At 40.5% G+C, this 12,817-nt stretch overlaps 2 protein-coding genes across 2 annotated transcripts; both read left to right on the forward strand.

The window, feature by feature from the left end:
* Positions 1 to 3,207: 3,207 nt before the first annotated feature.
* Positions 3,208 to 4,901, forward strand: LOC118236590 (olfactory receptor 52K2-like). The gene is made up of 2 exons (XM_035435083.1): positions 3,208 to 3,300; positions 3,509 to 4,901. The coding sequence occupies exons 1-2, from the start codon at positions 3,208 to 3,210 to the stop codon at positions 4,505 to 4,507; spliced, it is 1,092 nt and encodes a 363-aa protein (XP_035290974.1). The 3' UTR covers positions 4,508 to 4,901.
* A 2,237-nt stretch (positions 4,902 to 7,138) lies between these two features.
* LOC118235223 (olfactory receptor 52N5-like) lies at positions 7,139 to 10,401 on the forward strand. The gene is made up of 4 exons (XM_035432370.1): positions 7,139 to 7,214; positions 9,080 to 9,203; positions 9,399 to 9,506; positions 10,093 to 10,401. The coding sequence occupies exons 2-4, from the start codon at positions 9,141 to 9,143 to the stop codon at positions 10,372 to 10,374; spliced, it is 453 nt and encodes a 150-aa protein (XP_035288261.1). The 5' UTR covers positions 7,139 to 7,214; positions 9,080 to 9,140; the 3' UTR covers positions 10,375 to 10,401.
* The last annotated feature ends 2,416 nt before the right edge of the window (positions 10,402 to 12,817 follow it).

Consider the following 12,817-nt stretch of genomic DNA (forward strand, 5'->3'; position numbering starts at 1 on the left):
TTGGCTGTGTAACTTAGGGTCGTTGTCCTGTTAGAAGGTGAACCTTCGTCCCAGTCTGAGGTCCTGAGCACTCTGGTGCAGGTTTTCATCAAGGATCTCTCTGTACTCTGTTCATCTTTCCATCGATCCTGACTAGTTTCCCAGTTCCTGCAGCTGAAAAACATCCCCAACAGTATGATGCTGCTACCACGTTTCAGCATAGGGATGGTATTGGCCAGGTGATGAGCGAAAGAGTTCAAACTTGGTTTCATCAGACCAGAGAATCTTCTTTCTCATGGTCTGAGAATCCTTTAGGTACCTTTTAGCAAACTCCAAGCGGGCTATCGTGTGCCTTTTACTGAGGAGTGGCTTCCATCTGGCCACTCTACCATAAAAGGCTGATTGGTGGAGTGATGCAGAGATTGTTGTCCTTCTGGAAGGTTCTCCCATCCCCACAGAGGAACTCTGGAGCTCTGTCAGAGTGGCCATCGGGTTATTGGTCACCTCCCTCACCAAAGCCCTTCTCCCCCGATTGCTCAGTTTGGTGGGGCGGCCAGTTCTAGGTGGTTCCAAACTTCTTCCATTTAAGAATGATGGAAGCCATTGTGTTCTTTGGGATCTTCAACGGTGCACAAATTTTTTTGTACCCTTCCCCAGATCTGTACCTCCACATAATCCTGTCTCGGAGGTCTACGGACAATTCCTTCGACTTCATGGCTTGGCTTTTCCTCTGACATGCACTGTCAACTGTGGGGCCTTATATATACAGGTGTGTGCCTTTCCAAATTATGTCCAATCAATTGAATTTACCACAGGTGGACTCCAATCAAGTTGTAGAAACATCTCAAGTATGATCAATGGAAACGGGATGCACCTGAGCTCAATTTTGAGTGTCATAACAAAAGGTCTGAATACTTATGTAAATGTGATGTAAAGTTAATGATGTGCTGTTGTTAACAACTACATCCATTAAATTGCTGTGGAACGAAAATTGAGTATGTCACTAAGCATTTATTTCTGTTCTCTTTTTTGCATTCATTTAAGTCACTACAACACAGGCTAGTCTTCACCTTCCAACCACACCCAGGCTGATGTCAACTGGTAATACCATGAAAAAACTGTAGGTGTGTTTTAAAGTAGTTTTAAAGCAGGTCACGGTTTGACTTGCTTCGCCAAAAGCTTTATTCCATGTCAATAAAGTGTTTTGACCAAAATTGTTCCACTCACATAGGACAGTCGAACAATGAAATGGCCGCATGGCAACTAGAACTGAACATTTTTGGTGTTCTTTTCATTTCGTATTTAAATCAATTTAGTGATTTAGTGAAAAAAAACTGCTTTACAATTGTTTTACAAAGAAACATCAAGATTGAAATAGGTCTGTATTTGTTCAAAGTGTTGCAATCAAACCTACACTTTCTTTAAGGTGCTATATACTGTAACAGAACTTTTGGCTCAACCATTATGTTGAGTGGGAATGATGTGTAATTACATGAATACAGTGCATGTAGTCTATATGTTCATGCGCCATGTCATAATGTGACTGTCTTACAGTAGAGATTTTAAATGGCATTGAGGGTGGAAAATAGCACACCATACTAAGACCAATTCGGGTCAAAACATTCATTCAAAAGTCGAAAATCACATTGTGATTGCTTCATCAAACCTGCTGCCATTTGTTCTGGACATTCGGGTGAAGAGAGGAGCCGAGCTGTCAACTGATCACCACGTTGTTTTTGTCGGTGACACACCACTTTGTGCCAGGAGGTGGTTCCTCACTTCAGAGGGACAACGCCTTATGCTGCTCCAGGATTACACCCCTGACCAGGCGGCCCAGATTAGATGCTAATATGTTTTCAAAGTTGAGTATCAGGAAGAGGTTGCGACCACTCTGGAGGTTAGCACATAATTTAAAGCAATTTTCCTGTAGAAGTTAAATCACTTTCCCTTGAAGTGACCATGGATTCTGGTACATTTTGCTTTTCAAAATACAGAAGCATAATGTCGATTGGAATATGTGGTTTATTATGGATGGCATCCTACACCAGGTTCTGAGGTTTCAAATAAGAAATAATTGAAAGAAGCGCACAATGCGTGGGTTCCTTTTGGGAAAGTATCAAGAATGGTGCACATAAGGAAAATTTCTTACTTTAGGCTATTACTTTTATTGATTTTATTTGAAGTTCATTCCTTGAATAAAAATAACATATGTTGAATACTAAGGTGTCTTCATTCAATTTTAATGTGCACGAGGAGGGGGTCTATAGTGAAACGCTAATTGAACAGACTTGTATGCGACCATGAGCGCAATACAGTGCCCATTTATCAGCTTGAGGCTGCTCCTCAAGTCTGTGCATGGCCCTGATCCTATAAAACATTTAGAACCCAATAAATAGCACCTTATGAAATACAGGGTGGGAGGTTTAATCTTAACAATTTAATGAAAGGACTCTAGTCAGATCAGGTAGCCATGGATATAGATTGAAAAAGTCCTGTCAAGGAAAAAAGAAATTGATTCATTCAGAAATTGAGCATGTTGGTGGTCTTTATATAAACCAGTGGCCACGCCTTTCAATGGGAATCAAACGTTCATTCATCAAACTGAGGAAAGACATTTTTTTAATATAAGACTACTGTTCTTCTATCTTTTTGGTGAAAAGTAATACTTGTGCTTTGATTGATTTATATACTGCACGATTAACATACCCCTATGCAATATCACGTTTATATGAATTAATAATCATGTTAAATATGGGCACAATGTTACAAGCCAAAAAAAATCAGATCAACTAAGCATTGCTACAGAACAAGTTTTACAGTAAATCTAAGGATTCTTCACCTGTGAACGTGTTCAGTGCCAGAACTGAACACAGTACTTTACAAACAAGATTAATTCATTTTGATCAATTGCGGGCGAGTTCAGGTTATTGCAGTATAATCGTGTTTTTTGCCCTGTAAGAATGGAAAGTAAAGCAAAAATGTGATTTCAGTCAGTAATCACTGCACTGCGTTTGCAAAGTAAAAAAACTGTTGAAGTGAACATTTCTGGCAAATACTGACTGGACACAGAAGTGGTGCAATACCACAGTAATAATGCATCTCAGAAAAAGGCTGCAACTGTGGGCCTGATTCCCTAGGCTGCATGTGACTCTGCAGTAATATGTCAAAAGCAGCAGCATCTGCCACCCGTCTTCCAGAGTCCGGGGGCGGTCCTCTCCTGCCTCTAAAATGAGTGACAGCACAAAGAGGGGAGGGCCCATGCAGGATAAAGGCAGAAATTGTGTCAGGAAGGGAGGACTGCCAACCAGAAACCTGAGACAGGTATGAACTCGCCGTTACACCACTCAAAGTACAGCCATAGACTGTAACTTCGTTTCAAGCCCAGACCAGCTATTAGACAATACTGTGTGAGCACTGGTAACAATGCAGATCATTCTACCAGACCTGAGTACTACAGATATTACAGCTGTAATCGGATTTCTCTCATCACACGTTTTAATTTTTTTCTGTTTTCAGGGTCTGGTCTTAGGCACTGATGGCAGAGATGGAAAATGTGTCGTATGTACCTTTGAAGCAGCCCATCGTGTTCACAGTGGAAGGCTTCATCATAACCAGGCAGCAGGGGTACCCCCTGTTTTTGGTCTCTCTCATCGTGTATGCTGTGATGCTGCTGGGAAACATCACCGTGGTTACGGTGATAGTAGCGGATGCCAAACTCCACAAGCCCATGTACATGATGATGTGCAACCTGGCAGCATGCGATCTGCTCGGGGGCACGACAGTCATGGCCCAGCTGATGCCACACTTCTTAACAGGGTACAACACCATCGGCTACACAGCGGCCATTTTCCAGGTCTTCGCTGTGCACACATACAGCTTGGCCGTCGCCACCATTCTGTCAGCCATGGCATATGACCGCTATGTGGCCATCTGTCAGCCGCTGCACTACCACACCATCATGACCACTAGGAGGCTGGTTTCACTGTGTTGTTTTGCCTGGTTTGTCGCTGTCTGCAGAGTCACGATCCTCCTCATTCTAACTGTGCAAACGCCACTGTGTGGGACATTAATAATGCATGTCTACTGCAGTAATGGAGCCATTCTGAGGCTGGCGTGCTTACCCACCCCCATCAACAACATCTACGATTTGTGTTCACTTTGGTCCCTAAGATCCGGGTGCTTCTTAATCATTGCTTTTTCCTATGTCAAGATCCTCAAAGCATGCATCATCAAACAAGAGAAAAACAGTCGGAGCAAGGCCATACAGACGTGCGCCTCCCATCTCACCATTTATATCCTCTTTGAGATCTCCATTATAATCATTATCATCACCTACAGATTGCAAGAGTTCAGCCCCAACGCCAAGAAGTTCTGCGCCATTTTTTTCATCATTGTGCCCCCCACAGTCAACCCAATCATCTATGGCATCGCCACGAAAGATATTCGCACAAGAATTGTGAAGTTTTTAAAATACACTGTCTCGCCAAAAAAAAGGAATCCAGCAAGTACCACCCAAATATCCAAATAACATTTATAAAATGTATTTTTTTGGTTGAGGAAAGTTGGTAAATGTTTTCATGTCATCACAATTGTGTTTCTAAAACATCTTCCTACAGAAAAAAGTGTCATATGGACCTTTTTTCAAAAATTACGGTTTGTAGGCTGGCCAAAACAACGATCATTGTAAAAACCTTGCTGCAGCATTGTCATTCTCCACACCCTTCCAGAACTTCATTGTATCCTTGTAAAAAGTCAAAATAAAGTTTAGTGCCAGCTGAGCAGACGACACTTGAGGTGAAGTCCTACACTGGATTTCCTTTGCTGATGATCATTTCCTGTATTGTTCTGGCACAATTTGAACCATCCTCCATCTTTTTTCCCCTATGAATCTTTTGCATTATAAAAAGCACATCTAAACTAATAAGAAGCAATGTACTTTTTTAAATAAAGCAGTACAATTGTAATCTAGTTCGTAGTTCTGTTGTTGTTTGTAATTTTTCATGAGTGTGACTTACAAACCTTTATATATTTAGTTATTAAAATTATAATACAATAACAATAAAAACCATTCAACACGACAGATTTTGTGTAACACTACATCTGTATACCTGTTGATTGACAGCTCCAACACTACCTAATGAAGAGGAAGCTAAGCCTGCAGGCACCATGCAGTCCTGCAGTTTGGCTTTCTCCAAAAATATAGTGTAATAATTAATTACATCATTAAAGCCTCAGCTATTCCTAATGGTAAACAGCATGAGATCAACAAAAATCTGGTTTTTACCTAATATGCTTATTCCTGGATAGGGTTGCAGGCCAGATGGGGGCTATCCCAGCATGCACTGAGCTAGACAAAGGAACACGCCCCTGCACAGGTTATTAATCAGTAGCAGACCACACACACTATTCACTCACACTCATACCAATGGGAATAACATGCAGACACCAATAGAAAGGCCTTCCCTTGTTTGCAATTATGTAGGCTACTAAAATTCAATATGTACTATAACTATAAACCTGAAAATGTTTTACAACATTCACATCAACAGGCACTATTTTGCCTATTTGACTTATGGGGTATGCACTGTGGTGCAAGTGTGGTAACTAAGCTTGCTTAGGAAACACGATCATTGTGATGAATTTCTAACAAAACCTCATGAATTCCATATTTACATCTATTTTCCCATTAAGTATGAGAAAGGTATTAAATATTAACTTTGCATAAAAGTAACGGTGATACTAGAGCAAAAAGGACTAATGTTGCAAAATGTCAGTTTGGGTCATATATACATCTGATAGGTACATTAAGACCACATGCACATCACACTGTTTATTTTTTAAATTTATTTAATATTTAAAGATTTTCTTTAGTGCTATATATTAAAAAGTGTTTTTTTAATATTTCAAATGTCTGACTACATGGGCTGGTCACAAGCAGGTCTAATTTTAGATTTCAGCAAACTGAACAGAGAAAATTTACAGAGGCCCTACATCAAGGGAATGCTGTTGTTCATATCAACTACGATCAGTCAAATAACCTTTGCTCATAGAAGTGGAATATACAGAAACATGTTAAAATAAAATATAAATAGAAATAAATCTAAATATTAAAATAAAACGCTCAACATTTTTGGTCTTCGGGCATCAGTGCTCCTGTAACCAAACTATGAGTTGAAACAACACACTCTGTGTTCTAGACTAATTAGTAAATGATACACAACAACTATGCCAAATACAGAGATTCTAAGTGCCACTATAATCGCATAGTTTGTCCATTTAACAAGTACCCCCTCCCTGCAGTCTCATCTGCAACTAGACCTTCAAGCATGACACACTGGACAATAGTGTCCATCTGGCCATTCATAAAATATTCTTTCACCACCAAAAAATTTGTATTCCGCCATAGTAACAAGATAAACCGGACTCTCTCCCTTTAAAGGGTGGGCATTAACCCGCAAATCTGAAAAGCATGAAAGCACATGTAACTTAGTATCTTTCACATTGCTGTGACACCAAAAGGACCTGCAGGCAAACACTGTAAACTTTAGTGGAACATCCGATCTCATAAACTAGCCTAAATATCCACAAAGAAAACGAGTCGAACAGGTGCATGGAAAACTGCCATAAAACAAACAAAAATACTTCAAGTTGGTCTAATATTGCATAAAATTACTATTTATTCATTGAAACCTCAACTAACAAGTGAGTCAGACCTGCCTGAAAATAGTGCAGTAACCTAGTTCCTGCAGGAGTAGTTAACCATGGTCTGCGTGAACACTGCATGACAGGATGTTTGACCTGATCACAGTTCTAAATTCATATGCTGACTACCGTTGACACAATATCAACTTGTGATTGTATATTATGCGGAAGTTGAAATGTAAGATCAAGAACATTTGTTTTACGGTGGTGATTATAACACTGCACTAGCTACTAGATGTAGGCTATAACCGTGCAATATTTATTCAATTTTGCAAGTTGGTGTGGCAAAAGTATGAAATACAATTGCCAACAAAAACTGTTTGGTGTTTATGTGTATCAAAAAGTATATTTATCAAAATTATTATTTTTTAAAGAGTCACTTTACATTAATTCAGTACCCGGGTAGTATGAACAAAACTAAAACTCGCGAGATCTCTCCTACCTGAATTCAGAGACTGCAGCGAACATGAAGTAGCCGGCCACAGGCTAGCCATCTTGAACCATTGAGGCATAAGCGAGAAAAAACTACAAATTTAAGTTAAAATCTATTCCAATTGTTTCTAATGTTAATTCCCGTTTCAAATGCGATCTCGTTTCACCATTCAACAAGATCCAAGATAAAATATAGCCTTACAGAACCAGTGACCCATGACAATAGCTAGCTAGCTAGCTATATAGTGCAACATTGCACATATCTTAAAAGTTTATTAGCCTGTTAGACTATGAATTTAGTACTAGTTTTAATGAAGCAAACGGCTATAACATTAACGTCACTTAGTTGTACAGAACAAGCTAATCTCAATTTAGCTTGAGCAAAGTACTCACTTTTCAACGTCGTCTTTCTGACAATTACGATTTGCCACACTACAGTAACAAATGCTGGTAGTCAACACTCTAAACATTATTAAACAATGCTTGATTGGTTTTAAATTATTATAGTCCAGATATTCATTGACTCGCTCTTAATTATTGCTTCCTCAAAAACACTCCTATTCAGGGTTGTAGCAAGATGCTAACTGTGCTTCTCGCAATGGAACTCACCTGAGCTCGAGGAAGAAAGGATGATAAATAATGGGAAACAGACCTTTTTCACCGTAATAATATGGCAGCTGACAAAAACAATGCTTATTAACATGGGTTACAGTGAAGTTATAGAGTATGTCAGTGTATTGCGTGTACATTTTTCGCAATTAAAATCCGCTTTTTTCCTGGAGTTCGCGCTCGTAACCTCGGCTTCAACGGTCGTTTATTGAGAAAGAATGCGCATGCGCCCTCTACCGGCAATGATGCAGCCCAGGGCACAACCTTCATCAGCCTTATTATGAAGTCTACGGCTGCGGTTCAAGACAATTTAACCTATAAAATATGCGCATTGTAGATCTTTGTCATGAACAGCCTATTGTTCGAGTGTGGGTGCGAAGATCGAAGAGTAGCCTAAATATGCACAGTTTAAAATAATGTCAATAAAATGTGCACAATTTAGCGATTCAGCTAAAATTAATTTTATCATTTGCCTATACGCCTAATTCAAGAGAACGGGCAGTGCTATAGGCTATCTCATGGTACTGAGTATTTTGCAAATTAATCACTGTGTTGATAATGAAGGAAAATGACAGAAAATTGCTATTTCAAGAGTGCTGCTGCACAGAGATATGTAAAAACACGTGTCCTGCCATGATCATTATTAGGCTATTACTTTTATTGATTGTGTATTTACATTTTTATGTGTGTGTACAGTTAATTCCTTTAATAAAGATACAATATATTGAAGATTAAGGTGTCTTAATTGATTTATAACATGCACAAGCAGGGAGTCTGAGGTGAAATGCTCTTTGAAGAGACTTGCATGGGACCGCGTGCTCAGTAGGGTGTCCTTCATCAGCTTGAGCCACTGCCCTCCATAAATCTGCACGGTCCTGATCCAATAAAACATTTCAAACTGACGAACAGTACCAAATAGCGCCTTATGAATAGCTGGTTGGGAGGTCTCATCTTTACTATTTAATTAGGACTGTGGTGAGATCAGGTGGACATAGATTCAGATGGGGAAAAGTTCCATCTTGGAAAGAGAAATAATAAGCTGATTAATTCAGAAATCATGTTTTGTTTTGTTTTTGTTTTAGCTCTGTTAGAATGGGAAGAAAAGCAAAACAAAAAGATATTTCAGAAACCAAAGATAATCATTGCACCATTTGTGGAGAAAACACAAGTATTTCCTCATTGAAGTGAACATTCATGGAAAATGTTGATTGGACACAGGCAAAGAACAGAAGTGGCACAATATCACAGTAATAATGCATCTCAGAAAAAGGCTGCACCTGTGGGCCTGATTCCCTAGGCTGCAAGTGACTCTGCAGTAATATGTCAAAAGCAGCAGCATCTGCCACCCGTCTTTCAGAGTCCGGGGGCAGTTTTCTCCTCCCTCCAAAGTGAGTGACAAGACAGAGAGGGGAGGGCCCATGCAGGATAAAGGCAGAAATTGTGTCAGGAAGGGAGGACTGCCAACCAGAAACCTGAGACAGGTATGAACTCGCCGTTACACCACTCAAAGTACAGCCATAGACTGTAACTTCGTTTCAAGCCCAGAGCAGCTATTAGACAATACTGTGTGAGCACTGGTAACAATGCAGATCATTCTACCAGACCTGAGTACTACAGATATTACAGCTGTAATCGGATTTCTCTCATCACACGTTTGAATTTTTTTCTGTTTTCAGGGTCTGGTCTCAGGCACTGATGGCAGAGATGGAAAACGTGTCGTATGTACCTTTGAAGCAGCCCATCGTGTTCACAGTGGAAGGCTTCATCATAACCAGGCAGCAGGGGTACCTTCTGTTTTTTGTCTCTCTCATTGTGTATGCTGTGATGTTGCTGGGAAACATCACCGTGGTTATGGTGATAGTAGCGGATGCCAAACTCCACAAGCCCATGTACATGATGATGTGCAACCTGGCAGCATGCGATCTGCTCGGGGGCACGACAGTCATGGCCCAGCTGATGCCACAATTCTTAACAGGGTACAACACCATCGGCTACACAGCGGCCATTTTCCAGGTCTTCGTTGTGCACACGTATGGCTTGGCCGTCGCCACCATTCTGTCGGCCATGGCATATGACCGCTATGTGGCCATCTGTCAGCCGCTGCACTACCACACCATCATGACCACTAGGAGGCTGGTTTCACTGTGTTGTCTTGCCTGGTTTGTCGCTGTCTGCAAAGTCGTGATCCTCCTCATTCTAACTGTGCAAACGCCACTGTGTGGGACATTAATAATGCATGTCTACTGCAGTAATGGAGCAATTCTGAGGTTGGCGTGCATACCCACCCCCATCAACAACATCTACGATTTGTGTACAATTTGGTCCCTAAGATCCGGGTGCTTCTTAATCATTGCTTTTTCCTATGTCAAGATCCTCAAAGCATGCATCATCAAACAGGAGAAAAACAGTTGGAGCAAGGCCATACAGACGTGCGCCTCCCACCTCATCATTTATATCCTCTTTGAGATCTCCATTTTAATCATTATCATCACCTACAGATTGCAAGAGATCAGCCCCAATGCCAAGAAGTTCTGGGCCATTTTTTTCATCATTGTGCCCCCCACAGTCAACCCAATCATCTATGGCATCGCCACAAAAGATATTCGCACAAACATCGTGAAGTTTTTCAAATCCACTATTTCACCGAAATAGGGAAACCAGCCAGTACCACTCAGTTATCGAAATAACTTTTTTTTTTAAGTGTTTTTTTTTTGGTTGAGGAAAGTTGGTAGTGTTATCTTCTCATCACAACTGCATCTCTAAAACATTTTCCTACAGAAAAAAGTGTCAGGACTTTATTTTGTTTAAACATAGCTGTGAAGTCGTGGTTTGCAGACTAGTCAGAACAATGATCATGGTTAAAACCTTGGCACAGCATCGATATTCTCCACACCCTTACACAACTTAACTGCATCACCGTAAAAAAAAGTCTCAAAGTTTTGTGCCAGATGGGTAGATGGTTTTTCTTTGCAGTGATAAGGATGATAATTTCTGGCACGATTTGAACCATCCTCCCCCATGAAGCTTTTGCATTAGAAAAAACATATCTAGCCTGGTTTTAAAAACGAATAAAAAGCTATGTACTTTTTTAAATAAAGCACAAAAATTGCAATCGAGTTTTTAGTTCTGTTGTCCTTTGTTATAAGGACATAATACGCCAAAAATAAAAATCATTCAACACTACATGTAAGACTGAATCCAGATATATGCTCTGATTGCCCATTCTTGCTAGTACTTGAGTATTTTTCTTTTATGTCATTTCTGTTTTTTCTGCAAACCACTGTCAAGACTGGGCAAAATGCAGTGATAAACCCTAGACAGGTGACTAATTCATTGCAGGCCACAAACATCATTCACTTCCATCTACGGCGAGAACATGCAGACTCCTTTCATTAAGGCCTGGGCCAGGATTCGAACCTGGGATGTTCTTGCGGTGAAGCAAGTGCTATCCATAGCACCACCGTGCTTCCCATGTGGGCCTTCCTAGAAGGTAATCATGTCATTTTAGAAGTCCTGAATGACAAGAATGAAAATGCATTCTTCTCCGTTCAGGTTAAAAATATGCGCTTATCTAGAGTGATGTGTCTGAGAAGGTGATGTGTTACTCATTAAAAACAGAAGATTTTTCACTTAATTTTAACTTACTGAAGTCATATTGCACAACCATTTATATTATTTACATATAGACTGTATATTTGATCTTGGTGTATCAGTAAGCAGATCTGCAGAGAACCCTGTTGTTTGCAGAGTTTCCCCTTGTTTGCAATTATGTACTGAAATCCAATACGTACCATAATTATGAAACTGTGAAAATTTTTTACATGACAAATTAATTCATGGGGTAACAATATACAAGTATAAAAAGTGTATGTAAGTGTATATAAAAGTGCCTTCGGAAAATATTCAGACCCCTCACTTTTTCCAAATTTTGTAAAGTTACAGCCTTATTATAAAATGGATTCAATTCATTCTCATCAAAATACACACAATACCCCATAATGGCAAAGTGAAAACAGGTTTAAAAATTTTACAAATTTATTAAAAATAAAAAACTGGAATATCACATTTACATAAGTATTCAAGCCCATTACTCAGTACTTTGTTGAGGCACCTTTGTCAGCGATTACAGCCTCGAGTCTTCTTGGGTATGATCCTACAAGCTTGGCACACCTGTATTTGGGTTATTTGTCCCATTCTTCTCTGCAGATCCTCTCAAGCTCCATCAGATTGGATGGGGAGGGTTGCTGCACAGCTATTTTCAGGTCTCTCCAGAGATGTTTGATCGCGTTCAAGTCCGGGCTCTGGCTGGGCCACTCAAGGACATTCACAGACTTGTCTCGAAGCCTTGTTGTCTTGGCTGTGTAACTTAGGGTCGTTGTCCTGTTAGAAGGTGAACCTTCGCCCCAGTCTGAGGTCCTGAGCGCTCTTGTGCAGGTTTTCATCAAGGATCTCTCTGTACTCCGCTCATCCTTCCCTCGATTCTGACTAGTTTCCCAGTTCCTGCAGCTGAAAAACATCCCCAACAGTATGATGCTGCTACCACGTTTCAGCATAGGGATGTTACTGGCCAGGTGATGAGCGAAAGAGTTCAAACTTGGTTTCATCAGACCAGAGAATCTTCTTTCTCATGGTCTGAGAGTCCTTTAGGTACCTTTTAGCAAACTCCAAGCGGGCTATCGTGTGCCTTTTACTGAGGAGTGGCTTCCATCTGGCCACTCTACCATAAAAGGCTGATTGGTGGAGTGATGCAGAGATTGTTGTCCTTCTGGAAGGTTCTCCCATCCCCACAGAGGAACTCTGGAGCTCTGTCAGAGTGGCCATCGGGTTATTGGTCACCTCCCTTACCAAAGCCCTTCTTCCCCGATTGCTCAGTTTGGTGGGGCGGCCAGTTCTAGGTGGTTCCAAACTTCTTCCATTTAAGAATGATGGAAGCCATTGTGTTCTTTGGGACCTTCAATGGTGCACAAATTTTTTTGTACCCTTCCCCAGATCTGTACCTCCACATAATCCTGTCTCGGAGGTATACGGACAATTCCTTCGACTTCATGGCTTGGTTTTTCCTCTGACATGCACTGTCGACTGTGGGGCCTTATAT

This window comes from Anguilla anguilla, chromosome 9, assembly GCF_013347855.1.
Source record: "Anguilla anguilla isolate fAngAng1 chromosome 9, fAngAng1.pri, whole genome shotgun sequence".
In the NCBI taxonomy this organism is placed as follows: domain Eukaryota; kingdom Metazoa; phylum Chordata; class Actinopteri; order Anguilliformes; family Anguillidae; genus Anguilla; species Anguilla anguilla.

Excerpts from the sequence above, each read along its gene's own strand:
- LOC118236590 (XM_035435083.1), top strand. The coding sequence starts at position 3,208 with ATGAGTGACAGCACAAAGAGGGGAGGGCCCATGCAGGATAAAGGCAGA. Across the intron at positions 3,301-3,508 it reads CAACCAGAAACCTGAGACAG|GCACTGATGGCAGAGATGGA; the intron begins GTATGAACTCGC and ends GTCTGGTCTTAG.
- LOC118235223 (XM_035432370.1), top strand. The coding sequence starts at position 9,141 with ATGCAGGATAAAGGCAGAAATTGTGTCAGGAAGGGAGGACTGCCAACC. Across the intron at positions 9,204-9,398 it reads CAACCAGAAACCTGAGACAG|GGTCTGGTCTCAGGCACTGA; the intron begins GTATGAACTCGC and ends TTCTGTTTTCAG. Across the intron at positions 9,507-10,092 it reads ATCATAACCAGGCAGCAGGG|ATCCTCAAAGCATGCATCAT; the intron begins GTACCTTCTGTT and ends TCCTATGTCAAG.